The 27,193-nt window shown below is 53.3% G+C and overlaps 1 protein-coding gene across 10 annotated transcripts in view; it reads right to left on the reverse strand.

Moving 5' to 3' along the window:
- The window catches only part of DNM2 (dynamin 2), an 88,448-nt gene that overhangs the window by 18,937 nt on the left and 42,318 nt on the right, over positions 1-27,193 (reverse strand). For 3 of the 10 annotated variants that reach the window (XM_057710321.1, XM_057710316.1, XM_057710313.1), the window contains exons 3-14: positions 25,711-25,860; positions 24,221-24,424; positions 21,564-21,662; positions 19,414-19,574; positions 16,386-16,528; positions 11,638-11,773; positions 10,336-10,403; positions 9,594-9,732; positions 7,070-7,156; positions 4,818-4,888; positions 2,046-2,097; positions 1,061-1,072 (exon numbers count right to left, since the gene is read on the reverse strand). In XM_057710321.1, the coding sequence (XP_057566304.1) occupies positions 1,061-1,072; positions 2,046-2,097; positions 4,818-4,888; positions 7,070-7,156; positions 9,594-9,732; positions 10,336-10,403; positions 11,638-11,773; positions 16,386-16,528; positions 19,414-19,574; positions 21,564-21,662; positions 24,221-24,424; positions 25,711-25,860 (1,322 nt within the window). Of the gene's footprint in view, positions 1-1,060; positions 1,073-2,045; positions 2,098-3,400; positions 3,431-4,817; positions 4,889-7,069; positions 7,157-8,283; positions 8,423-9,593; positions 9,733-10,335; positions 10,404-11,637; positions 11,774-16,385; positions 16,529-19,413; positions 19,575-21,563; positions 21,663-24,220; positions 24,425-25,710; positions 25,861-27,193 lie in introns of all 10 variants that reach the window. The other 7 variants (XM_057710315.1, XM_057710312.1, XM_057710317.1 and 4 more) reach the window with 4 other exon arrangements.

Here is a 27,193-nt window from a genome sequence, read left to right on the forward strand (position 1 = left end):
TAGGGGGAGAGTTCCCAGGAGAAGGAGGCCTCAGTTAGGGCTGGTGGCCCAGGCCATGGTCTCCAAGGTGGAGAGCTGGGGCCGAAGCCGGCTGCCCAAAGGCGAACACCTTGAGAAGAGCTCAACTCTCAGGTATGAGCAGTGCCTACTCCCGGCTGGGCTGGGCTGGGCCGGGCCACACACGGAGAGGAGGTGCTACCTAACACAGGGATGGCAAATACCATTCACCAATCAATGGGTAGCTCTGTGGTGAGAATTCTGGACACAGTGGGCAAGGATGCTAGGATCAATTAGTGATGTCTGCCACAGGCAAAAGGACAGGAGCAAGTGGAACAGAACAGCCTAATCAATCATCGTATCTGCTATGGAGGCAGGAGGATAATGGCAGCATCCAGGAAAGAGAGTCCCCGATCAATTAGCCATGTCTGTCCTGGGTACAGGAGGGGTGTCACGTGCAAAGCTATCACATGGGGGCAAAAAATTTCCTTGACCAGTTAGTCACATCTGCCACAGAATAGGGAGTGGTGACATGCTTAGGGAAAAAAAGGCCAGGATGGATTAGTGATGTCTGCCAGGGGCACATGAGGGGGAGAGGTACGAGGGAAAGAGTGTTGCATCAATTAGTAATGTCTGCCTTGAGTGCAGGAGGAGGGAAATTTCTGCATGGCGTTGTCTGGAAACAGAGTGGTGGCCGTGGCAAGAACAAGCACTAGCAGGGCTGGAGCAAAATCTTCCCTGGCCAGGGATGTGAGGGGAGGAAGGCCTGGGGTGTTAGCTGAGTATTTGCCATCCCTGATCTACAGGAAACTCGCAAAATGTGTCAAGAATGGGTTGGAGGGGTGGGTGCCAGATGGGGGCAGTGGTCAGGTTAGCGTCTGTGTGAGTCAGCTTACGCCCAGGGCAACACAGAGCCTGGCATGTGGCGGCCATGGCAAGCTGGATTTTTAGTTGTTCTGTTATTGTGGGGGGGGAGGGGAGAGAATATTATGGGGTGGCGGGGTCTCCACCACTACCAGGGTCTCCACTCTAATGTTTGCTACCACACTAAGTGAGTACTTACCAAGATCTCCCCCTTTGAAAATGCAAAGTTAGGGTTGTGGGGAAATCAAAGAAGAGCAGGCGGAGGAAAAGAGACGTAAGGGACGTGAGGGGATGGAGAAAAAGCAGGAAAAGCACAAAAATGAGGAGAGAGAAGAGCAGGGGGAGAAAAAACAGCAAAAGAAAAAAAAATTACATGCTATTAATTATATTCATGGTGTTAATATTTAATACATTATCATCTCCCGAAACGAAAAAGCAACAATATATGAATGACCTATGGCAAGCACAAAAAAATCATGCAGTGGTTATATCCTTTGTTTCCAGAGGGCTCTGTCATCGTGCGAGATAAAGAGCAGAGCCCCCACCCCCACCCCCACCCGATGTGGAGAAGGCAGGGGACACCGGCAGAAATTTTTGCAAAGATGATGTGTTTTCTTAAGCAGGAAAAAAGAAAAAAGAAAAAAAAAAAGGGCACCTAACACTGGCATATATCAAGCTGTTCTTACTTCCCAAGGCCTCTGGCCAGGGCATGACATCAAGGTAGAGAACCCCTCATACAGCTCTGGGTTTCTTCCAGGTACGGGGATCAAAGCACCCCCAGGCTCCCCAGAACTGCTTGTCCCAACCAGCCTTCCCCCCACCCCGGCCCCCCGGTCCCCTCCCACAGGCTCCGATTCTCTGGGGCTGGGGCCAGGAACCCAGTTTGGCTGCAGACAGCACAGGGATTCGGCTGCCCCTCTCTTTAGTGTCAAGTTCTAGCCGTGGCCTCGGATGTCAGACAAAGCCTTCTGCGTGTGTGAAATTTGCTCCCTAGGCCCTTCCAGAGCTGCCGCTCAAAGACTGGTTTCCCCAGATATCAAAACCTAAGTGGGCTTGAGAGGCTGGCAGGGAGGGGGGTTCTCGCGGGACATGCTATGAGCCAGGTACCATCGCTGGGCTCGGTGGTCCCTTAGGGCCCTCCCACCCCCGAGGGTGGAGCTGCGGGCTGCGGAGGGGTGGGCTACCTGGTTAGGGATGGCTCTCTTCTTGTTCAGCTGTGTGCTCCTCTGCTGGGCACTGAAACCAAAGCACAGAGAGGACTCATGCGGTGGGACACCCAGAGGGACAAGGAGCAAGAGGGACAAGGAGCCAGAGGCCCTCGTGGCCCTGCTGGGGTTCTCTCCCGAATGGGGGCCAAGGGACCAGCTCTGGGCAGAGACAGAGAGAAGCCCCCTGCGTACGAAGGGCTGCCCAAGGGAAAGAGCACAAGCTCGCTCCTAGGTGGCTGGGAGGAAGCCACGCTGGCTTCAAAGTAACCTTCAGTGTTCGGGGGGGTCAAACTTGAGGCTTCTTCCCGCTTTCCCCTCCTATTCCTGACCCAGCACCAGGTCCCGAGCAACTCTGACCACAGGGCCATCCAGCCGAGGAGATCAGGCTATGGGACAGCTCCTTGCCATGAAAACACCACTCACCTTGGACGGCTCCCGACCCAAGTAAGAGGACACTCAAGGTCAACGTGTTTCTACAAGGCCCCTTATTTATCTACAGTCCCAGATCTCTTTTCTTCTTCATCTATGCTGTTTCCCGGCTAGCTCACACCAGACAAAGTCCCCTTTACTTTGTACGTGGGCACTCCCTCAGCTCCCTTGTTTGTCCTAATATATTTTCTACTCGGACCATCATATCACCACCTACAAACAATTGATACCTCCTGTTACTCAGGGACCATATTGTCTTTTCTTGTCATATTGCTTTAGCTGGAACTTCTGAAACAATATGAAAAGGCAAAATATCTTGTTTCATCCCTTTACTGACTGCCTCTTGGGTTTTACCTTCAAGTTCAAGTTGGCTATTGGGTAAGGTACCACGCGTGCGCGTGTATGTGTGTGTGTAGGCTGCTGTCCCTAGATCAGTAAAGATGGAACATTAACAACGGAAGTCAGGGATTTCCCTGGTGGTCCAGTGGTTAAGACTCTGCGCTTCCACTGAAGAAGGCATGGATTCGATCCCTGGTCAGGGAACCAAGATTCCCACATGCTGTGTGGTGAGGACAAAAAGAGAAAGAAAAAAAATTCCCCTCTCCCACAGCCCCTCCATCTGCCCTCCTTTCCAGCTCTCATCTTCCTTATGATAACTGGCTTAAACGACAGCGTGCTCCCAGCCTGTGGGCCCTGAAAGGGCAAGGCCCAAGTCTGGCTCGTTCACCGTCCTAGGCCAAAGGCCCAGCGTAGTGCCCCGTGGCTATTCCAGGGGCCTCTGCGGCGTCCCCCCCCGGGCCGGGGCCTGGGCCAGGGGGAGCCTGGCACCCTGGGCCCCGCCCCAAGCCAGGGCGTCCCCCGTTCACACACCAGGGAAAAGGCACACAGCAGGCAATACCCACCCGGTCACCAGCTGCTCAGTATAGTAACAGCTGGGGGAAGTGGGAAGGCCCAGGAATCCAGAGGAAAGAGTGGAGTGGTCAAAGGAAAAACAGGAGAGATTGTGAGAAGGAACTGTGGATGAAGTGTGAGAAGCAGAGACATCAAGGTGAGGAAAACAGCAGCAACCTGAAGAGGGGGACCAGCGCTTTCAGCCCCCACGCACCCGGCTGCTGGGGCACCAGGAGCAGGAGGGGCTGCTTCCCCAGGCTGAGAGCCCAGCCTGAGGGGCGGTCCCCAGCCAGGGTCCCCCAGCCCTCCCGCGGCAGGGACAGTCCAGCCGGGGCCCTCAGCTCATCTGGGCTGGGGGAGCAGCTTCTGATCACGCCCCCCCATTCATTCGTTCACTCGTTCATTCATTCCACTCACCGAGCACGTGCCCAGCACGGAAGAGCTGAGTACACTGATAAATGTCCACCCAGGGAACTACTCATCCAGCAGAGACCCGGGGCAGGAAGACCCTCTTGCCCAGCCTGCTAGCCCCTTCCTCCCTGCACCCCCAAGGCCAGGCCAAAAGGCCACCCTCTGGTCTCCCACGGGCCATGCACAGCCCCCACCCTGGCACTGACCACACTGCATCTTAACTTTCTGGGTGCACGTCTGTCCCTGGCACAGGACCTTCCTTTGAGGGTGGGGACCTGGGTCTACGCCTGCTCACTGCTGTATCACAGGGCCTGGCGCAGAGAAAGCACACCAGCAATATTTGCTAAACAAATACAAGGAGGCTGGCTACCAACCGCCTGTTATTCCACCAGGCTCCAGAAAGAAGACCTTCATGAGCCATCAGAACAATCTGTGTGACACTCTCCGAGGTAGGGGGCTGTGGGCACCAGTGGGTGACACTGGAGGCCACCAACATTGATATTTACATCCTGCTGAGATCAGAGGTCCCTGCTCTGGCCCCTTACCCAGGTGCCATGGAAGGTTCTGGTTTTAAATCTACAGCGTACGGACGGAAGCCATGCAAATCCTCCTGGCAGCACTTCCCAAAGAGCAGCCTCTGGAGCCCTGAGCCCCTGAGATGCTCAGTGAAAGGGACCAGTGCATCGGGGGAGCCTGGGGAAAGCTGCACGTGAGTCTATGAACGGCTCCGAGAAGTCCTGCAGGAAAGGAAGCACTGAATGCTGGTTAGCCTCGCCCTTTCCTGGAGGGTCTGAGCACAGGACCGCCCTTTCCTCCTTAAACTAACCACGGGGGTGCCCCACAGGAGGCACACTGGGGACGAGGCTGGGTGTCACTGTTACCCAGGAAAGCTTTCAGATACTCTCCGACGGCCCTGCGCTTCACCCTGAGACCCCTGGCAGAGAGAGCCTCATGTCTCAGCCCACTGGGGGAGACACGCATGCCACCCCACCAGCCGCCATCTTGAAAAGTACATACTTGGCAAATCCAATGAAGTCCTCATGGTTTGTGTTGATGTAGGACTGCTCAATGTCGATAAGAAGAAGAATCTAGGGGAAAGCGGGGGTCATGGTGAGTACGTGGCCCAGTGTGGTGGGGAGGGGCCCCTGCCAGAGCACTTCCTGCACCCACCACCAGGGGGCCCCCCGGAACCACGCTGTTTCCCAGGCAGGAGGCCAGCCGTCATCCACCCACCCCTTGCCATATCCTGGGGTCTGTCTGCAGCGGAAAGTGGGCATGGGTGCTTCCAGACACCAAGGCCTCACTAGTGAGAAAGACTGTGCCAACACAGCAGAGCCAGGCAGCCCAATGTGGTGGTCACAAGGGTGGCCTCCCAGGCATGGAGTGGGGCAATAAGGCCCCACTTTTCAAAGGCTTAAATAAGCCCGAATATGGCTTATGTGAATTAACTATACTTCAATAAAGTTCAAAACAAACAATCGGCAAAGGTAATTTGGCCAGGTGAGGACATTAAAATGAAACACACGGGCATAAAAGCATACATCAGCCAGTTGAGATGTGTCTCAGATAAGACACAGGCCCTGAAACTATCCCTTGCCCTCCCTGTCACTTCAGTATGCCCCTGAAACCCCAGGCATCCAGTGGGCCAGGCACTCGGATCTTGGGGGGCTGTTGGAAAATGCCGGGGTGCTCCGTCCATGGGAGCCACCGACGTTGGTTTAAAAAGCCTGAGTCCTATAAAGAAGATGTGGTACATACACACAATGGAATACTATTCAGCCATAAAAAGGAACGAAATTGGGACATTTGTAGCGACCTGGATGGACCTAGAGACTGTCATACAGAGTGAAGTAAGTCAGAAAGAGAAAAACAAATATCGTATATAAACACATATATGTGGAATATAGAAAAATGGTACAAATCAACCGGTTTGCAAGGCAGAAATAGAGACACAAATATAGAGAACAAACATATGGACACCAAGTGGAGAAAGCGAGGGTGCAGGGGATTGGGAGATTGGGATTGCCATATATACATTACTAATAAGAAAAAAAATAGGGGTGGAAGGGAGTCGCGGGAGGGAGGGGATATGGGGGTATATGTATAAACACAGCTGATTCACTTTGGTGTACCTCAAAAACTGGAACAAGAGTATAAAGCAATTATATTTCAATAAAGAACTTTAAAAAAAAAGTTCTAAAAAATAAAATAAAATAAAAGGCCTGAGTCCTGTTACCCTGGAGTCCGGCCATGACAAGAGTGGGGCAACTGGGGGCTACAGTGTGTATGGACAGGACAATGGCATCCTTGCCAGCAACAATGGCAAGATGAACTGGAATATCTCAAGCTTGTTACAAAACTTCCAGGTTACAGAAGCATTGAGGGAGTGGGGGACCTTGTGAAGGACAAATGAGCCAGCTTCTTCTCCATCAATGTCAAGGGGAGAGGGACTAAACAAGGTGCTCTCACAACCAAATACAAACAGGTGGGCTTGTTAAGGTTCCAGTTTCAATTAACATCTGCCAATATCCTGGGATAAGCCATAATGGAAAAGAATTAAAAAAAAAAAAAAAAAAGAATGCATATATGTGTATAACAGTCACTTTGCTGTATAGCAGAGATTGGCACAACATTATAAATCAACTATACTTCAATTAAAAAAAAAAAAGAGAGAGAGATCACAGTGGACCACCGAGGGGGGAGGGAAGAATGACCCAGACCAGGTGTTGGGCCACATGAAGGCAGAATGGCAGGCCTGGGCTGAGAAGGTGACAGAGGAGACTCGGGCTGTGGCTGTGTGGCGGTGTCCCACTCTCTAGCTTTGGGTGTGCTTGGACGGTGTTCACAAGACAATGTGAAAACAAAAAAGCACTCAAACATGTTCTGGTGGGTGAATGCATAAGCAGGCTGTGGTCCACGCACGCCATGAAATGCTACAGGTGGTCTGAAGAGACACAAAGAGATGCTCTGGATACATCACAAACATCAGGGATGAGTCCCGAATGCACGGTGCCGAGGGAAGGAAGACAGGATCAAAAGGCTACCACAGCAAGAGTCTGTTCACACCGACATTCTGGAAAAGGCAAAACTACAGGGACAGGAAGCTGCCCAGTGGCTGCCAGGGTCAGGGGGAGGTGACAGAACTGCCCTGTATGTTGAGTGAGGTGGGGGTCACCTTGCTGTATGCATTTGTCAAAACTCACATAACTGCACAACCAAGATCTACTGCACATAAACTACACCTGAAGGATGAAATTGAAAGCCAGTACCTGGTCCTTGGTCCTCCCCTCCCGTTCCCGGATGTAAGTGGTGACGATTCGTTCAGTTTCCTCTCGCAACCGGGGGTAGGAGCTGAGCTGGAGGGAAAGCAGAGTGGCAGTGTTGGCTGAGTCCTCGTGGTGCGGGAAAGCAACATGAGACAAAAGGGGGGGTGACATGGAGTGGGCCCACCGGGTCCCCACCCCACTCCTGTCTCAGAGCTGCTCCAACTGGGAGACAAGAGGGGGACAGTGGGGGAACGGTGGGCCGGAGAGACCGAGAGGGTGCCCAGGCAGAAGCAGAGGTGCTTTTCGAGAATGCGATTCAGAGGTGGAAAGTGGCAGAGAAAGCGGGTGACAGCCATCCCCCTCCCTCGAAGCACTGGGTAACAGCGAGGACACAGTGTAATCAAAGCCACTGGGCCACCAGGGCAAGGGCCCACGCGCAGCTCAGGAGTGCGTGGCAGTGCCCATTCTAGAATGGTTGGGGGGGGTGGGGCCAGCATCCAGGCCATCTACCTCGGAGGGACCGCAGGGAAACCGTTCCTGACCATCTCAACTTTGGGATCCCCTCCTCTGACACCCTCGCTGCCCCAGCCTTTGCAGCAGCAACCAAACCAATGCACAGAAGCCCACCTTCCACGGTTTGGGGAAAAGTCCATGAGTTGGGGAAAACTGAGCAAATGGTCAAAATCACTCATGGACAAATTCCTTTTTTGGGGGGGAAGGGGCCCACGTGGCTTGTGGGATTTTAGCTCCCTGACCAGGGACTGAACCTGGGCCCCCTGCAGTGGAATCAGAGTCCTGACCACTGGACTGCCAGAGAGTACTAAAAAATTCTTAAACGCCCCGTGATGTAAGAATACGCAGATCCGCGCACTGGCGAAGTGTTTCACCACGTTGGTGGCGGTTTGGAAGCCCCATTTCTCAAAGTGTTTCAGGGACGGGCACGGACTCTCTTCCCTGTTGCCTGCTGAGTAAGTGCATCTGGCAACATCGAAGGCCCTCCATCCCCGTCAGAGACCCAAACTGCAAAGGTGGAACCCGAGTCCCAAACCCCCTTGTGTCAGCCGAGGCAAAGTGGAGATGTCGCCAAGCGATCACGGGCCCACGGGAGGGGGTTCCTGCCGAGGCAGAGTTTCCCAGATGCTCAGGTTAAGACTCATGATGGGAAGCAGAAGATGGGGGACAAAGGCGTAGGTGATAATAAGAAAACCCTCTGTTACCTTCTCGGCACACTTTTTAATGACCGTGGCCAGTTCTGAGACCACGAGATCAACACACTTCAAACTCGGCTCTTTGAGTTTTACAATCTGTTTTTTCACAATGGCTTCAAAGGCCATGTCGGGGGTGAAGAGCCCCGTCCTGGGTCATGCGGAGGGCAGGATGAGGTGGAAAGACACCCAGGGGCAGTGCAGGCCACACACGCGGGACGGGAGACAGAGAGAGAAGAAACGAGAGTCAGCCAGTTAGTGACATGCATGAAGGAGCCTGTGCCCGCATTTGCCCCGGAAGCTGCTTCAGATCAAGAGGTGTCCTGGGTCCTAGGGACGGGCTTGGTCTGGGGTTTAATTACAAAAGTGCTACAGGTCGGAGTCAGCGTACGAACAGCTACAGGTATGGGGAGGCCCTGAATTTTCGTATCTGTGACAATGGGCTCTAGGATGAACACCTCCAAACCATCTGGGTTTCTTTCCCCTCCCTTTTCCAATCGAAGAAGCTTAAGAAGCAAATGTGGGCTTTTCCAGACTGAGAACAGAAGGATCAAGCAGGAACTCATGCCTTGGAAGGCAGACCCAGAGCTCCACGGCCACGGTGGACGTGCAAGCACAAACCGCCCACCAGGAAGCGCTTCAGCTGCTTGGCCAAAGCGTGCAGCCCCGGGAACCAGGCCTTGCAGGGGCGCCGGTGCGTCCTGCCAAGTGGAGGCAGTGGCCCATGAACACGGGCTCCCAGGTGCTTGTGACCTAGCGGATCCAAGGACCGCCTGCTTGCGGGGACAGCACTGCTCCTGGGGGGAGCTGGTGGAGGCCGTTAGGGGCCTAGCCTGGGAGCCGGCACTCATTATGCCGGTGGCATTTGGGCCTTTCTCAGCACCTCGGGGACAGAGAAGTGGCTGGCTCCGGGAAAGCCCGAGGGTGCCAGGCATTTGTCAAGAAGGGGTGGGGGGCTGGGAGGTTCAGGGAGCTTGGCCTCCAGCAGGTCACACGAGGTCCCTCTCTGCTCCCCAGGAGACAGCAAAAGCGACAGCCCAACAAAACCCCCATCGAGACACATGCTAAGCTTGGTATCAGGGTCCCAGGGGGCCCCGCCCACCAGTCTGGAGTCTGGAGGCCTGGCACCCCCGGGCCGCACCCAGGCCGAAACGCTCCCGCCCCAGCCTCTGGGAAGAGGCCACGATCTTAGAAACTGAGGCGATCTGGGAAGGGGAGGGGGACCAGTGGGGCAGAGGCCAAGCAGCACTGGAAGCCTGATACCAAACCCCCGTAGCCCCGTTTCCACAAGGCCAGGAGTCACCCTGCCAAGGGTCCAATACCTTACTGGTACACTGCCTAACTGTATTGATTAGCTCCTGGATAACCAGGTCGACACATTTCAGACAGGGCTCTTTCAGCTTGACGACCTGCTTTTTCACAATGGCCTCGAATGCCAAGTCCGGGGTGAAGAGCCCGGTCCTAAAAGCATCCGTACCCGGGGGCGGGGGAGATAAGTCAGAGAGAAACAAAGCACGGTCAGCAACGTCACAGGCACGGGCCAGGTTCCCGAGAGAGCCAAGGTCGCGGCAAGTCTGGGGGTCGGATGCCCGCGTCCGCTACCTGGAACCCCCTGGGACGTTCTGAGGACCCCATGGCCAAGCGAGACTGGAGGATGGGAGCAAAACGGTGGGGACCCAGGAGGCTCCCAGGGCACCCACGATGGGGACAAATGCTGGGCTCCTGTGATCGTGCCTCGGCTCTGACTCCCTCCCCACCCCCCAGGGCAAATGCGCAGTGAGGTTCCTGCCTTGGGTGACCACGGTGACCGGCCCTTTAACCAACGTTTAACCCAAGGGCAGCGGACAGCCCCCGGGCCCATGACATATCCACACAGAACTAAGCACACCCACCCTCGAGTGCCCTTGGAGACCCAGAGGGAGAGATTGACAGCTACTGCAACCCACCCCAGAGCCCTCTCCAGGCCTCATAATCGGGGCACGCAGAGGTTTGGGGGGACTGACTGGCTGCAGGGTGGCACCGTGGCGGTGAAGGGAACGTGGCGCCTCTCCCCGTGGAACTTGCCTGACTCCGTGGATGTTCTTAATGGCGTAGCTGATCTCCCGTCTTAAGTCCTTCTCATCGAACTCCATCTGAGAACAGACAAACCAAACACATGCAAGGAGATACCTAGGGGCACCCCCACATCAGGTCTGTAGCTGGGGAATGTCATCTCCTGTGTACCGCTTGTATTCACATGGCAGCATATTTAATTGGTCAAAAATTTCAAAAACACTAAAACTCAGTTTCGGCAAGCATGCCCTGAAACGAACACTCTTGCTCTCTTGGAAGGAGAATCAACTCACGTAAACTTTCTTCTGGGCTATGCTGGCAGTACAAATCAAGAGCCTCTAAAAACATACCTATACTGTCACCAGATAGTTTTAAGTGCTCTAGGAATCTGCCTTGTGAAATTAAGAATTAGCTACATTCATAAAACTGCCTGTAACTGCTAAAAAATGTGAAAACAACCAAAATGCCCAACAGTGGGAGGCTGGTTAAATGCACCATGGAACGGTCATAAAATAAGACAGTGTTTTGCCATTGGCAATGCATGAAACGTATATACTAGTTTGGAAAGATGGCAATCATATGAGAAAAAAAAGAATACAAAGATGCATAATTTGTTTTTAAAATATATATATATGCACACACTGGTACGGATAAATATATGTGCTGTGTTTATGGAGGCGGGGAGGCTTTTTGCCTGCATTTGCACAGAAATAATTCTCAAAGGACATACGTCCAGATGCTAAGAAGCATTGTCTGTGGGTGTTAGGAATATGGGTGTTTTTCTCCTTTCAGCTTTTATTCTTCTACTGAAAAGAAAGTGACTGGTTTTTACAAAGATGATATCTGCTCACTGTAAAAAGTGTAAAACTCCAAGCAATTAAAACAAAAAGAAAACCTCCAATCCCAGAACCAGAGCTGACATTTTCTGAATATTCCTGCAGATCTGTCTCCACAAAGACACACATCTAGACATGCGTGTAAGACTTCACATGAAGGATGTTATATATATCAACTGTGTATTTTGTTGCACAATGTTGGCTCCATAATCTCCTTTTTCCCTTTCAACCACATGCTGGGGACATTTTCCCAAGTGAATTTACCTATGTTTTCTATGTATTTTGCAAAGAACATGTTTTCAGAGGGAAAAAATGGAATTTTTCATACAGCTCTGCTGGAAATCTCTAAACTCAGGGAAGGAGGTCCCGGGCTGGAGGTGGGAGCTCGAGACCTCGTGGCCTGGGAGGAGGCCGGGCTCGAGGCTGACAGAGCAGGAGGGTCAAGGCTGACCAGAGGGCCCAGCCCAGGCAGTGCTACCTTCACCAGCTCAAAGGGAAACCGCTCGTGGAAGATGCGATTGATCCGGGCGCCCCCGGAGAGCTCTAGCGTGTCCACTTGGTCTCCAGAGCCCTCGATCCTCTTTTCAAAGTCCACCCCAAACTGCTGGACCATCCTATGACGAAAGAGAAAACCCAAATGTCAAAGCAGAGGTTTTAACACAGTTCTGGAATTATGTCCCAGGCCAAGCCGCGAATTACTTCCCTCCTTTTATTTTTTATTTACTTGTTTTTTTAGTTTTATTTTTGTAATCTGGCCACATGGCATGTCGGATGGTTCTCCGACCATGGATCGAACCGGACCCTCCACAATAAAAGCACCATATCCTAACCACTAGGCAACCAAGGAAGTCCCATCATTTTATTTTTCATTAGCAAAATGCATGTGTGGGTTAAAAAAAAAAATAGACAAAATCCAGGAGCTCCCAATGGCAAGCACTTGCTTACACACCAGGCCCGTTCTATAGGCCTGTTACGACCATTCATTCACTGAATTGGGGGCAGGAGGGGCAGTTATTACTCCCATTTTGCAGATGGCAAGAGGGAGATGAGAGGTGGGGTGGGGGGGAGGGAGTCACAGTTTAGCAACCTCTCTGCCCTGAGGCTTGGCCTCATCCAGCAGGACCATGACATGAAAAGGGAGCCCTTCCACTGGTTCCCGCCACCTCTTAGTCTGTTTGGGCCAGGGCTCCACCACTGATGGGCTGTGAAGCCTTGGCCGGGTGGCTTTGCCCTCTGGGCCTCAGTTTCTCCATCTCCAAAGTGGGCTGATTGTAACAGCACCTCCATGTAGGGTCACTGTAAGGATTTAAGGAGTTTCTAAGTTTCATCAACTCAAGGCAGGCATCGGTCTCCAAACGCGCTATTAGTCTGGACACCTCCCCCCTCCAAAAGAAAAATGCTACCAAGAGATGGTAATTCACCTGAATCATCTGATTTCAGAGAAGTTAAAAAAATTTTTAAAGTGCACATATAATTGATGAAATGTGGTAACACCGTGCATGGCCCCTTAGAACCCAGCATGGCCCCTTAGAACGCAGCACAGCCATTAAAAAGTGTCTCAAAGTATTGCTGCCTAGTGCTGTGACGATGTGAGCAGTGAAGAACCAAAATATTTATCAGTGTTTTGGTTTTCTTGAGCATTTCTAATTGTTTCCGGCAGTCCCTTGCACTGTCTGTCTGAATCATTTCCTCATTTCCATTCCCCAAATTCCTGACCTCCTCAAGTACTGTGTGGAGTTTTCCCAGAAGAGGAGCTGCTCCAATCGGGACCAGCCCCCCCAGCTGGGCCGGCAGCAGGGAGCCAGCAGTTCTCTGGCACAGGGAAGGCCGGCTCTTATAGGCAAATACAGCTGATGCCTGGAAGCTGCCGGGGTGGCCAGGTTCGGCCACCAATGAATGGGGTTCTCCCTGAACACCCAGGGGGTCACCCGCAGGGTGTCCCAGGTCCCCAGAAGCTCTCTGCCCACATGAAGCAGACAGTGTGCGCACCTGACTTCCTTCCCTGAGACATGCAAAGGCCTCCATTAATGCTGCACCTGGAATGGGGACCTTGAACAGTGGCCAAATCGGGGCCAAGGTTGTAAAAGGCTTAGCGCTAAGACAAGGACAGACTACAGAGCAGGGGAGTGGTTCGGGGGCAGGATGAAACCCACATCACCTGCCGCCAGGCTCGGAAGCAAAAAGACGTAGCACACGTGAGCGCCAGCCTTCCAGGGGCGCTGGAGTCTGAGCTGTGCTCAGAGAGCATCCTTACCAATTGTCGTGTGTGCCCCCAAATTCATGCCAATGTCCTGACCTCCAGTACCTCAGAACGTGAACTTATTTGGAAACAGAGTCCTTTCAGATGTCATTAGTTAAGATGAGGTCATATTGGAGGAGGGTGGGCCACTAAGCCACTTGTGACTGGTGTTCCTAGAAGAGGGGGAAATTTGGACACACACGGGGAAAATGGCACGTGAAGGTAAGACAGAGACTGGGAACCCCAAAGCTGCCAGCAAGCCACTCGAAGTCCACAGAAGAAACCAACCCTGCTGACACCTTGATTTTGGACACTTGGTGCACAGAGTGATGAAACGATAATTTTTTTCTTTTTTTTCTTGCCATGCCGCATGGCGTGTGGGATCTTACCTCCCTGACCAGGGACTGAACCCCAGCCCGCGGCAGTGAGAGCACACAGTCCTGACCACTGGACCACCAGGGAATGCCCAATAAATTTCTATTTTAGTTTAAGCCACCAAGTTTGTAGGACTTTGCTGCAGCCACAGCAAATGAACGCACCAAAGTACGGGGCAGGTAAGATATCTACAGATGACCAGTGGTCACCAGAGACGAACAGTCCTGAGTTTAGAGCCACAACTGCACGTCTAGGGAACAGGCATTCCCGTTCCTAGTTCTAGAAGGAGAGAGATCCGGGTGCAAAACACAAAAGCGGAGGGAAGAGAGCTGGTTTGAAAAATGTCTCCCATCACCTCTGCCTGGGGAACGAACCCGCCAGGGTTTTAAGTGATCTGTGTTCTATGCAGAGGATGGAGCTGAGGTGAAGGTCATGTACAATAGGTTCTCCGACGCGGAGCAAAGACCAAGCTGTGCCTGGGAGGAGAAAGCTAGGCTCAGGATAATCTTCACGGTAACGAGGATGATTCAAGTAAAAACAGGTAGCTTTCTTATCACTGGCTCCAAGTGGGCCATATACCATATATGCCTGTGTGGGACCCAGAACCAGTCCGGGAGGCTGGCGGGCATGGGCCTCCCTGGAGGCCACAGAAGCGCTACAGATTCAAATTCAAGTTCTCCTCAAGCCAGCCATCCCGCTTTTAGGAGTCTGCCCTGCGGGAATCCTCGCTTGTGAGCTCAACATGAATTCGAGTAGCATCTATCCAAGCAGAAAAATAGCCGACTCTCCCCTCTGGGTGTCAGGTCACGTGACTAGCCTGTGGGATACTCCAGGTGGCCACGGGAAATGGACGCCTTTCCAGCAGCTGTGAGAGAGCAGAACTGGGGGCTAGTGTGATGCCACTGTTCTCATTCTCTGGTAAGACAAGAGCCTGGAGACGGCAACTTGGGTGCAGTGGAGGAAGGGCAAGTTTTCACCCTCTGTTAACATGAAGGCAGTCTAATATTTTTATAATAAAGGCCGAGGAGGAGGTCATGCACCAAGCCATTCAAAGGGACGCCAGCGGGAAAGGAAGAAGCAAGGGCCCCCTGCTGGCTGCTGGTCTGTGTGGCCCACAGCCTGTGTGAGGATCTGGACCACAGATAAGATGCTAAAGGCACACCAGCCCTCACTGAGGGGCCACAGATGACAGCGGTGCACCTCTGCTGTGATGTCAAACCCACCAGGGCCGGGCCACAGGGCACTGGTGAAAGATGACACGAGCCCTGGGGGATGTGTGCTGCCGTGGGGGGCGTCCCCTGGCCTCCCCTGCCAAGGGCCCTGCAAGCATTTTCACAAGATGCCCCAGTGGCCACATGACGTGAGAGACACTGCCATCCTCATTTTAGGGGTGAGGAAAACAAGGCTCAGAGAAGTGTGGTCACCTGCCTGTGGTCGCCCAGCAGGCCCAGATTTAGTCCCAGGCTGTGGCCCCTGCAGCACACACTAGACCAGATCTCCTCTTTAAAGCCTGCAAGGGGCCAGTGCTGGTGCTGCAGAAAGCTTTCTGGAATGGGCTGAGGCCGTCTGCTGGTGAAAGCATTCTCACCCCTGCTCTCACCACCGTGCAGTACCACATGGCAGAGGGGGTGGGCGGCCCCACACCAGGCCTATGACGGCCACAGAGGACAGGGTCCCTCTGGGAGGGGTCTTGTGCGCGGCACCATCTGAGCTGCCAGGGAGCTTCTGGATCCCACCCTAGCCAAGCCCTTCCAGGGCTGAGGGCTGCCGGCAGTGTAGACACCTGGAGTGCGGAGGCAGGAGGAACCCCGGGTGAGAAGCTGGGATGGGGGGGTAAGGGATTGGCGGGGGCACACCCACTCCTCCAGCTCACAGCTGGGCGGCTGCGGGGAGCACTCGAGTCATGGCAAGGATTCCAAGAAACCAAGCAGAAGCAGCTGACACTCGGCATGGCTCCCTCCCCCATGTCTGTCCTCCCTGCAGCCGCCAGGGGGCGCCCGTGAGCACCTGGGTCAGGCCAGGTCCTGCCAAGGCTCAGAGCCCTCACCGCACTCCCCGCCCTGGTCCACAAGGCCCTGCAGGCTCTACCCTGCTCCCTCCCTGCCCTCGCTTCCTCCCACTCACCCCTCACTCACTCTGCTCGAGCCACAAGGGCCTTCTCCCACATGCTGGACGCAACCCTGCCTCAGGCACTGGCCAGGCCCCCACCCCCAGGACTCTGCATGGCCCCCGCCTCTCCTTTCAGGTCTCTGCCTGACTCTCATTGTCTCGGGGTGGGGGGGGGGGGGGGGAGAAAGCTTCACTGACCACACGATTTTAAATGGTACCCCCCACACCCACCCTGGCACTCTCGACCCCTTCCCCATGTCACACACCATACGTGTTCTCCTTTACTTATCTTACCTCCTCCCTCCCCTTTCTCAGCAGATGGGTGTCTGCCCACACACCCGGGCGACCCCAGTGCTCAGGACAGGGCTGAGCACCTGGGAGGCTCTGGTCAAGTGTGTGCTGAAAGAAGGGATGGATGAGTGGGGATGGGCGCCCAGCCCAGAGGTGGGAGCCTGAGGCTGGAGGGAGGCCCCGGAGCACCCGGCTGGGGGAGGGGCACGTACTGCAGCAGGGCTTTGGTCTTGCGGGTGGGGTCGTCGGGCCGGAAGTTCTTGTACTCCTCCACCTCCTTCTCCAGGGACAGCAGCTGGCTCTGCAGCTTGCTGCGCAGGGCCGGCAGCGACTCCCGGATGTGGTTGGTCAGTTGCTGCGGGAGAGAGGTCGGAGGTCAGCACGGGCAGGATGCTGAGAAGGGGCCAGGCCCCCTCCACCCCCAGCCTCGAGGGACCAACAGACAAACCCACTGGAGTCACACGTGCATGAGGTGCGAGGAGAGGTGGAACAGTGAGAGGCTACAAACAGCCGGTGGGGCCCTGGCAGGGCGGGTCAACTGGGCTGTCCACAGCACAGAGCACACGCCACTGTCTGCGAGGACCAGGCGGCAGGACCCACGTGCTGACCAGGCACAGCTGCCACTAGTGCCGCTCAGCGGGGGGAAACAGAAAGCCTAGGAAGCCTGCGCAGGACCCGGGTACAGAAGGACTGTCAGACGGGCGATGGTACATCCACACTGTGGGACACGGGGGGAACGTACAGACACGGGGACGGGCCCTACACGGTATGAGAGACAAAGGTCACCGAAAAAGGCACAGAACACGCATACGCGGTGCTCCCTTCTGTAAAGACAGGGAGAAAGTAAACACATTTTCATTTACACGCACAGAGTGAAGGATGGTTCACAAGAAAAGAGCAGGATGGGGTAGGCGAGCGGGAAGACCCTTTCCTGCAGCCCCTTTCCCCTCTATTGTTCTGCTTTTGAACCACGGGGATTTGTTGACTGTATACACATTTTAAGAGGAGGCAGCAGTGCCAGAAAGGTTAGGCAATAAGCCTCAAGATGGGGCGTTCGAGAAAAAGCTAGATACGGAGCAGCGGGTAAATATATTAACTGTTCAGGTGGTGAAAAGGAAGACGGAAAGGGAAGAGAAGGAAAAGAGAGACAGGAGGAAGTGGGCAGGCCGGCGGTACAGACACATCCGTCTCTCCAGTGTCTGGCGTCTCAAGAAGGAAGCCCAGGAAGTGGTGACACTGGCTGCCTCGGAGGAAGGGACCTGTCACGGATGGGAGGAAATGGGACGTTCACTGTATCTGGACTGTCTGACTTTTTTTTAATACTACAGTAAAAGAGAAAGAGAGAAGGAAAGAAAAAAATAAAAGCCATAAAATCAGCTGAAACCCCAAAAGCGAAAAGCAGTGTTTTGTGGCCATCTGTCCTGCGAGACAGAAGAAATGACAAACTATCCATCAAGATAGGACAAAACGTGTGAAGGAGCCTCACAGTCTGTGGAATGAATCTGATGGTCACCCGAAAGCCCTCTCTAACCAGGGGCCCCTCCCTGTGGGAGCTGCAGGTCCCCAAGGGTGGCAGTGCGCTCTGGTCCGCGACAGCATCCTGGGGTATTATAGCAACTCCAGTTAGCTCGTGGGGCAACGGGGGCCACGGAGGCAACGGAGGCGCGGGTGGGACCACCGCACCAGGAAGCACCAGGATGTGCAGGCAGGCCCTCAGGAGGCCAGCTGGGCGGCCTCAGGCACCTGCAGGGAGTTTTACTTCCCTTCCTCTCCCTCCGCCCCTCTGCCCAGGCAGACCCCTGCTTCCTTTCCTGGAGGGCCCCTCCCCACCGGACACTTACTTCCCTCTTTGTTCTACTGAGCTGCCTGCTCTCTTCCTTGCCCCCATCACTGCCTAACACTCGACCGTGCCTTTATCTGGTGCCCCCAATTAGAAACATCCCTTCCCCTGGGACTTCTCTGGCGGTCCAGTGGTTAAGACTCTGCATTCCCAATGCAGGGGGCATGGGTACAATCCCTGGTCGGGGAACTAAGATCCTGTATGCCGCACAGCGCAGCCAAAAAAAAAAAAATCCCTTACCCAAGGACAGGGTCTAGCCCCCATGTTGCCACGGGACTCTTAGACTGTCCCTCTGAGGCCCTGCCCCGATCTGAGATGCTACTATACAGCACCGAGGGGGAATTCCTTGTAACCCCAGGCCACCCCAGGCAGCTCCTAAGGACAGCACTGCCTGCTACAGCGTAGCTACATAATCCCACATCAGGAATTTCACTTTCGGAGAAACTGGCACACATGCAAAACGATGTTATTAAACAGCAGCCTTTTGTTGACTAGGAATATGAGAAACCAGCCACGTGGCCCTCCAACAAAAGCCTGGGTGAATAGGCGAGGGCCCATGTGTTCAGGGACTACTACAGGGCTACAAAAAAGAGGGAGGAAGGCTTCTTTTCTGTAGGGACAGAGCTCCAGGAGATACTGCTGAGCCCCCTGCCAAAAAAAAAAAAAAAAAGGCAGTGGGGTGGGGTGATATCTGTGACTGTAAGAAATGGAGAAATGTTATTCTCAAAAGTTCTTTCTGCTTTTATGGACAGAAAAAAATTCAGGCGGTGTTAACAGTGGTGCCCTGTGAGTGGGAGGCAGGGGCAGATGGGGGCGCTTCACTGTATACTTTTAAACCCTGATTTTGTTTATGAACCCTGTGAATATACTACCTGTGGGAAAAAAGAACACTAGAAAAGCAATGAAATAACCAGAGTTGCTGGCATTTGCTACGTGCTGCATTTCCTGTAGCAGACGCCACCCTGGGGCAGGGATAGGGATGATTCCCGACTGATGGACAGGGAGGCTTGGAAAGGCGGGGCTGCTATTTGGACCCAAGAAGGTCAGGCTCCGAAATCCTCCTGGTTTGCTACTGTTGAGCGCTGCCAGCCACCCGGCCTTGGGTCGGACGAGGCATTCGTAACCCAGGTCATCAATGTCAGGAACTGTATGCAAACTTCTGGGTATGTGACTAAATAATTACTGTGGTAATTAAAATAATGGCACCAATAGTAGTGATGGTAACAATAGTACTGGCACTGACTTACTGAACACCCACTCTTCTCCAGGCCCTGAATCAAATGTTCACTGAACCCATTTTGCTAAAACGAGTGCTGCTCTGGACCAAGGCCAGCGCCATTGTGACTGGCAGCTGTTGTGCAGTGCGCAGCCTGAGCAACTGTACAAAACCCTCGCGGTACCTGATTCAAAGTCTTTTGCAGGTGCGGGGTGCCCATGCGGTCAGCCATGTGCCGGTAGGCCGGGTGGGAGAGGAAGAATTTCCTCTCGGCTGCCAGCGCTGTGCGGATGTCCTTCCTGCCCTCAATGTCCTTCTGGCTGCGATTCACCACGCCAATGTAGCCTGTGGGGAAAGGGGGTCAGGTCAGGGCAGTGCCAGGCAAGCCAAGGAGCCCGGATGCGCACTATGGACCAGCCAGGGGGCCAGGCAATGTGCAAGTGTAGACCTGGATCCTGTCCTACAAGTCACTCACAGACGAGGTGACAAGCCCTACGCGTTCTCAGGAGCAACACGGAGAACGCAGATGCAGAGTACAGTCCCGAAAAGCAACAGGAGTGTTTGGAGGAAGGAGAGGTTACATTCAGCTTGGTGTGAGGGGCTAGATAGAGAAAAGCATTGGAGAAGATGAAATCCACAATCCGAGCTTTAGAGACAGAAAAAAAAATTTCAAAAAGAAGGGGAATGGGGACAACTAACCTTGCTGGATATTCATACCTATTCCACACTGTGCCGCAGTGAAAAACAGGAACTAACCTAAGTGTCCAACAAATGGGGACTGAGTCACGGCCCAGGTACCCCCGTAAGAGGGACCCCACAAGACCTTTTACAGTCATCTTGAAGAGTATTTGCCTGTCACGGGGACACGTTCTGCTATTTTGCTAAGTGAAACAGAAAAGCAGGTCACCAGGTGGTGTGGTGCTGGAGAGGGGGCGCTCTAGTTCCGCCACCTGCTAGCTTTGTCAGCTGGGGCAGGGGATGTAGCATCTCAGTGCCTCAGTTTCTTCATCCACAAAATGGGGGTGAGCACAGAGCCACTGCATTGGACTGTTACAAGGATTAAATGGGTTCTTCCACATCAAGAGCACAGAACAGCGCCTGATACATAACGGGTACTTAATACACACTGGCTATAAGAATTTTTTTTTTCTGGCTGTGCCGCGCAGCTTGCAGGGTCTTAGTTCCCCAACCAAGGATCAAACCTGTGCGGAGTCCTAACCACAGGACTGCCAGGGAATTCCCGCTATTCTCATGTTTTGAAAATAAAAACACCTGGGCTACTCTTGTCAGAATATCTGAAACTAAACTAAACAGGAGCCTAATCAGCCTCTGTCTAGATCTAATCACCAGTTTACAGGAAACACCACGTGGCTAGATCCCAAGTGTGCGATGCAACCGGGTTTCTTCCACACAGCAGCAGTACAGATAAAGCGGCTGGAGGGGGAGCTGTTTAAATGGAAACGTTGGTATTTATGTGTCAAATGATAGGGTGCCTAGGATGTGCTTCACAATCCTCCAGGAAGGAAAGAACAACAGGAGAGGTTATTCAGGGCGTTGAAGATAAACCTTGTGTGATGAGCAGTGAGGCTGGGCCAGGGGGTCCTCGCACTTTTCTCTCCATTTGAGAGAATGTCTGAAACCAAGTACTGAACGTTAAGAAAAGTTAAAAATCCTCGGGAAATCCTGGGAAGGACAGCTGCAGAGTATTAACGAGGGGGATACGTGGGGCGGTAGATGATTTCAGTTTCCTTCTTCTGGACACTTATTTCTGTTCCCCAAATGAGTAGGTGTTCACTTAGCTGAAAAATGAATGTACACAAATCAGAAGAAAAAGCTACCTAGGGACTTCCCTGGTGGTCCGGTGGTTAAGAATCTGCCTTCCAATGCAGGGGACTCAGGTTCAATCCCTGGTTAGGAAACTAAGATCCCACGTGCCGCAGGGCAACTAAGCCCGCGCCTCAACTACTGAGCCTGCGCGTTCTGGAGACCACACGCCGCAACTAGAGAGAAGCTGGCGTGCCACTACTAAGACCTGATGCAGCAACAACAACAACAAACAAAAAAACAAAACAAAAAAACAAAAAATAAAAGCTACCTATGTTCACTTGGGCAGAAAGAAAGAAGGGTTTACAATGGAACGGAAAAGCAGTTACTTCTGAACAGTGGGGAAACTGGTGATGTTATCTGTGAGCATTTGTTGAGGTTTCCGTAAAGATGACGATGAAAACAAGTTACTTCTCAAAAGCAGAGGTGCACCAGCTCTCCTGGTGCTCAGGCCCACCCATCTTGCCCGGCCTCTCCCACCCCGTGGCCCCCAGGCCCCCCGGGCAGCACCTCTTCTCAAGGGGAGCAGCTTATTCTCCAGGACGTCCCTGGAGTCAGTGCCTTCGTCCATCAGGTCGAGCTTGGTGATGACGCCGATGGTCCGCAGGCCTGAAAGAACAGAAATCAAAGGACACCATGAGGAAGGAGCTTGGGCTGGCGACCCTGGGCCACCTGGGGTCCACCTGGGCCCCCCACTTCCAGGCCGTGCGATCCGGAACAAGCCAGGACGTCACCTGCCTGGACCCTAGTTTCCCTCCTGTCAAATGAAGACAGTAACACACCAATCTCAGAGGGTTGACATGAGAATAAACGTGGCACGCGGCAAATGTTCAATCAATAAACGCTGGCCACCATGTCACTGGTACGACTAGCGACGGTGTCTTGCTGCTACAGCATCAGGGGGCAACCTCACAGAACTTGAACCCTGGGTCAGAACCTCCACACTGTGCCCTCTGAGTGGTGTGCAAAGTTCCAACGTAACACGCCAACTTGCAACGACTGTTTCTAAGGTTACCTGTCGTCTGAATGGCCAAAATTCCACTCTGGAAGCCACCCCATGGAACTCCTCCTCGTCCCAAGTTACCCAGAATCGAGGCAACCCTGCCGATCAATGGCCCCCGCCAGTGCCTGGGGACCCTTCTAGGCTAGCCGTGCATGTGTGCGTGTGTGTGCGCGCGCATGCGTGTGTGTGTGTGAGATACAGAGGACAGAGGGAAGCCCAGGGAGATCTGTGGGGGTTGCTAGGATGGGTGTTGAAGGGGTGACAGCCGTGCCCGCCCTGAAGCCCCTGCCTGCTCATACTCTGCTGTGAGAGGGGGAACTGGCATTACCTTTCCAGAGGGCAAAGGAGCCACCACTGCAAACACCCATGAAGCCTGTGCCAGGTGGGGAGGGGAGAGGCAGCCTTGGGAAGACGGATGTGACTGGGGAGGGAGTCTGGGGTGTGTACTCAATTCGAAATGTCCAGTCTCACTGGAGCACTATTTGTAAAAGATCAAAAACAACCCAAATGTTCAAGGATAAAGAAAAAGACAGCAACGGGCCACCTGGTGGATGGCTACAGACCTATGCTCCTATGATAATAGGCAAACACATACATGGTACAAAAAAATAAGGAAAGGTCATCCCATTTCTAATAATGTGAGTTTACGTGGAAGAACAAACTCCGAAAGAATATCTGCCAAGTGTGCCCGCCAATCTGCAGGGGGGAGGAGCTACCACATGTTAGGCTCTATATTTTACAATGGTGACATTTGGGGGGTAAAAATCAAGATTACTTTCAAAGTTAGAAAGCTATGTTTCCGGAAGGATGCCAGCATCAAGTTCACTTAAACGTTTTTCAACCCCACCTCCTCACTGCCTGATCCAGCCTCTGTGGCATCTTGTCACAGTTACATGCCATTTCCTGGGATTGGACTGGGGGCAGAGGAAGGCTTGGGGGTCTATGGGCAGGGGTGGCCCCTCCCAGGAAAGCACACCTGGATGACCCTGGGGAGGGGTTGGCAGAGCCCTGAGCTTTGAGGAGCTCGCAGTCCAGGGCAGGGAAAGGACACCCCCTTTGCTGACTGTCCCCCAGGCCTGCAAACTGGGGAGCGAGAGCCACAGAGCCTGTCTCCCCCAGCTCGTCACTGGTCCCCAACTCCTTCCAAAACAGGGTCCAGGCAGTCAGAGGACAATGTATTTCTGTGTATGTCACACTCTGCTAACGCGCCCCCCACCCCCCGACTCAGACGACACCCAGCTCCCCATCGCAGCCCATGGGGCCTCCCCTCCTCTGCCCTCCCTTCAGCTCACCCTGCTTCAGCCACACGGGCCTCCCCGCTGTGTCCTGGGCACCCCAGCCTCTTTAGCAGCCACGGTCCGTTTCCCTGGATTTCGCCTCTTTTCAACATTCTGGTCTCACCTAAAACCTCACATCTGCAGAGGCCCCTAACCGCCCCCTTCCATCCCAGCCTCTCTCAATGGGTACTAGTTTCTTCCAGGGCTTCCCATTACCTCAAGTTATCCCACTTGCTTATTTCCAGTGGGGGATTCTGTCTCCCCCACTGGAATATCAGCTTGCCAGTGGGGCTTTCTGTCAATTTTGTCCCGTGCAGGGTTCCCAAGGCCCAAACAGAGCCTGGTATACAGCAGGGGCTTAACTGACGTTTACTGAACGAATGCCCTGAGCCAGAGAGGCCCCGTCTCCACCGCTCCCTCCTGCCCTCAACTGGCTTCACTAACTCGTCATCCTTTCACCTTCCCTGCCGGGCCCGAGCAGTGACAGAGAGACCTCCAGTCCTCTGGGCAGCTCGGCAAGTTAGGACTGCTGTTACCCTTTCAACGGGACAGACCACGCCTCAGGACGGAAGAGCAGCTTCTAGAGGGGGGATCTGGATTCACAACTGTGCCCGAGGAGGGATGCCTTCTTCCCATCCCCCTAGACTAGCTTTCTGCACAAGTGAAGCAGGGATCAGCTTTCCAAGGAGCAATGCCAACGGCCACACACTGGCCTCCTGGGGGACGCCCCCCGAACTGCTGGCCCTCGTGGGAAATGCTGCGTCCCAGGCCTTTTCCTGGGAAGGTCGTGTGCCATGCCACCGACATGGAATTGAGGATGTGGGGCAAGTTGCGATGCTCTGACGTGCTGGAAAGTGGGAGCTGCCGCCATGGGGCTCGGTGGGTACCTTGGGGGTCGACCTCCTTGGCCAGCTTGAGGGCGTCCGAGTTGGCCAGGTCCATGTTGGCGGGGGTCACGGCGAGGATGAGGCTGCTCTCCCGGCTGATGAACTGCAGGATCATGTCCTTGATCTGGTACTCGATGTCCGGGGGCTGGTCCCCCACAGGCACCTTGGTGATGCCCGGGAGGTCGATGAGGGTCAGGTTCAACACTGGGAGGGAAAGCAGAGGGAGAGGCTGTCAGAGCCGGAGGAAAGGAGGCACACACAGCCGTGCAGGGACCTGGCCCGCTTCCCCAAGTGCTAGGGGTCAGGCCTCAGGATTTCTCCTGCGCTCCAACTGGATCCCACCGATGGACCTAAAAACTCCCTCCTAGGATCCCATCCTCAGACACCCTCTCTGTACTCTATTTCAGTGACAGAGGTTTCTGTTTTTTTAAATGAAGTGACTCTATTATTTTTTTAACTGAAGTATCGTTGAAGTACAATATTATATGTTACAGGTATATAATATAGTGATTCACAGTTCTGTGTGTGTGAGTCACAATTTTTACAAGTTATACTCCTGATAAGTTATTATCAGCGATATAGTTTTAAATCTGGATATTTGCATTTGAAGACTGGAATTGCTCTCAATGGCTAAATAAATTTCAGCACATTGATTCGGCCAATATTGAGGAACTATTAAAAACAAAAAGATGATACTCTGGTAAGAAACACACTCTGAGATGCACTCATATGAAAAAGAGGCAGCAACGACTTTTACATCATGCTACGAATGCGTAAAAGTAGCGAAACACACCTGCATGATATACACATATATATTCATCCTTGCTTACATATGCCTTATGTATCAAGAACATGAACTATATTTGTAATTTGGGGGGCAGGGTAGGTTTTGCTGGACGTACCCTTTTATACCTTTTGCATATGAGCCATGTACTGGCATCATTTATTCAACAATAAAGAAATTTAAAAACTCATCACAGAGAACCCATACTGAGGTGTTAAGAGTCAGCTGGAATAGTCACCAAATACCATTTAAGTTAGCAATCCACGCTGCTGGCTCAGAGGTTGTAGTTGGCTACAGGCTGCTTATTCTGCTTAAATGATGCAGTTTTAAAATCAGGACCTTATGCAGAAAAATCTGGCTTTCTGGCTCCTCTCCGGAAGCCAGAAGACCAGACTGCCTTGGGCTGACATCACCGTTCACCTGGGAGCCGAGCTGTGGCTTCCCCTTTAAAAGGAATATGGAATTCGCCCCAGTCCCCACCACTCCGGACAGTCTCCCTGGCCTGCTGTTTTTCTTAGAGCTGAGACCGATTTCTCAGAATCACGTTCCTATTGGACGTGGGAAGATATGGATCAAGAGGGCTGTGTGTGTGTGAAGATAAACGGGAGGGGGTGTGTTCTTTATGACAGTGAGGCCGACCTGACCCACGGCCGGCACAGAGTCAGCCGTCCCCCGCCCCCGAGCATGAGGGGTCCCTGCTGCCTACCGTGTGGCGAGTAGACCCGCAGGTTGATGGGCACTGGGGAGATGCCTTTGTTGGTCCCCGTGACCCTGTCAGTCTCCGCTTCGATCTCCTGTCGGACTTCCTCAAAGTCTGTAAACTTTTTGGACTTGCAGTGCAAAAACTCGGCATATTCTGAAAAGGGAAGAAAGATGTTCCAAATGAGGAAGAGAAGCAGTCTCGCTGTGCTGGGGGCGCAGATGGCCTTCCGAGACAGGTGCTTTGCCAAGCAGAGAAAGTGAAGAATTAGTCACAGGCCTTCCAGGAATTTGGGGAGCAAGAGACTCATTCTCTTGACAGGTATGTGAGGGGGGGCCTCCTGTAGACCGTGCCCCCTTCCAGACCGTGGGGATTCCACAAGGTACACAACTGGCAAAAATCCTGACTCTGTGGGACGGACATTCTCATAAAGCGTTTTGCAAAACTACAAGTCATGACATATCATGAATAAAAAAAAAAAATCAAATACAAAACAAAAACAAAGCAAAAAACCCCCACAAAAAAACAACCACCAACAGGTGGGTGTGACCAGCACTTATTCTTTTTTTTCTTAATGAACAAAATACAAGAGGAAATATTAGCACGCATCACCCGAGTGCAGGGATGTACGTCTGATGAAGCTTCCGCTTCAGTGTTTCACACGAGACCGTCCCGGGGCTGTGATGCAGAAATCTCCCTCACTGTGGGTCACAGTCAAAAGCGCTGCAAGCAGCTGCCTTGCTGGGATCCTGAGCTGCCACTGCCCTCTAAGCCCATGAGATCCCGGGCGCATGTCCCTGGGACTCACTGTCCTCCTTCCCCAAGGCACCCGCATGGGATGGGAAACAGGCACCACCACTGGCCTCACCAAAGCCCATCCCGCTGTCCCTCCTCCCTTCCTGGCTGTTCATGGGCCCCAGCCCCCCACCTCGATGGGAGCTCCTCAGGAGAAACGCTTTCTGGCTTCTTTAGGTCTTCTGAGCCGGGGGTGTCTGAAAGCCATTAGTGACACTGAGATGAAGGGAAATTAAAAAGTGACTCACGGGGACCTCCTAGGTGGCGCAGTGGTTAAGAATCCGCTGGCCAATGGCGATCCCTGGTCCGGGAAGATCCCACATGCCGAGAAGCAACGAAGCCCATGCGCCACAACTATTGAGCCTGTGCTCTAGAGGCCATGAGCCACAACTACTGAGCCCATGTGACGCAACTACTGAAGCCCAAGCGCCTAGACCCCGTGCTCCGCAACAAGAGAAGCCACAGCAATGAAGAGCCCACGCACCACAACGAAGAGTAGCCCCTGCTCGCTGCAACTAGAGAAAGCCCATGCGCAGCCACGAAGACCCAACGCAGCCAATAAATAAATAAATAATTTTTTTTTTTTAAAGTGACTAACGATAGTGCCAGTCCAATCATCAAGGCAGAGAAATCCAAAGCGCAGATGTGGATAAAGCAGGAAGAAAAAAGTTCATCGTAGGACGTAGGGGCTGAG

This window comes from Hippopotamus amphibius, chromosome 15, assembly GCF_030028045.1.
Source record: "Hippopotamus amphibius kiboko isolate mHipAmp2 chromosome 15, mHipAmp2.hap2, whole genome shotgun sequence".
Classification (NCBI taxonomy): Eukaryota; Metazoa; Chordata; class Mammalia; order Artiodactyla; family Hippopotamidae; genus Hippopotamus; species Hippopotamus amphibius.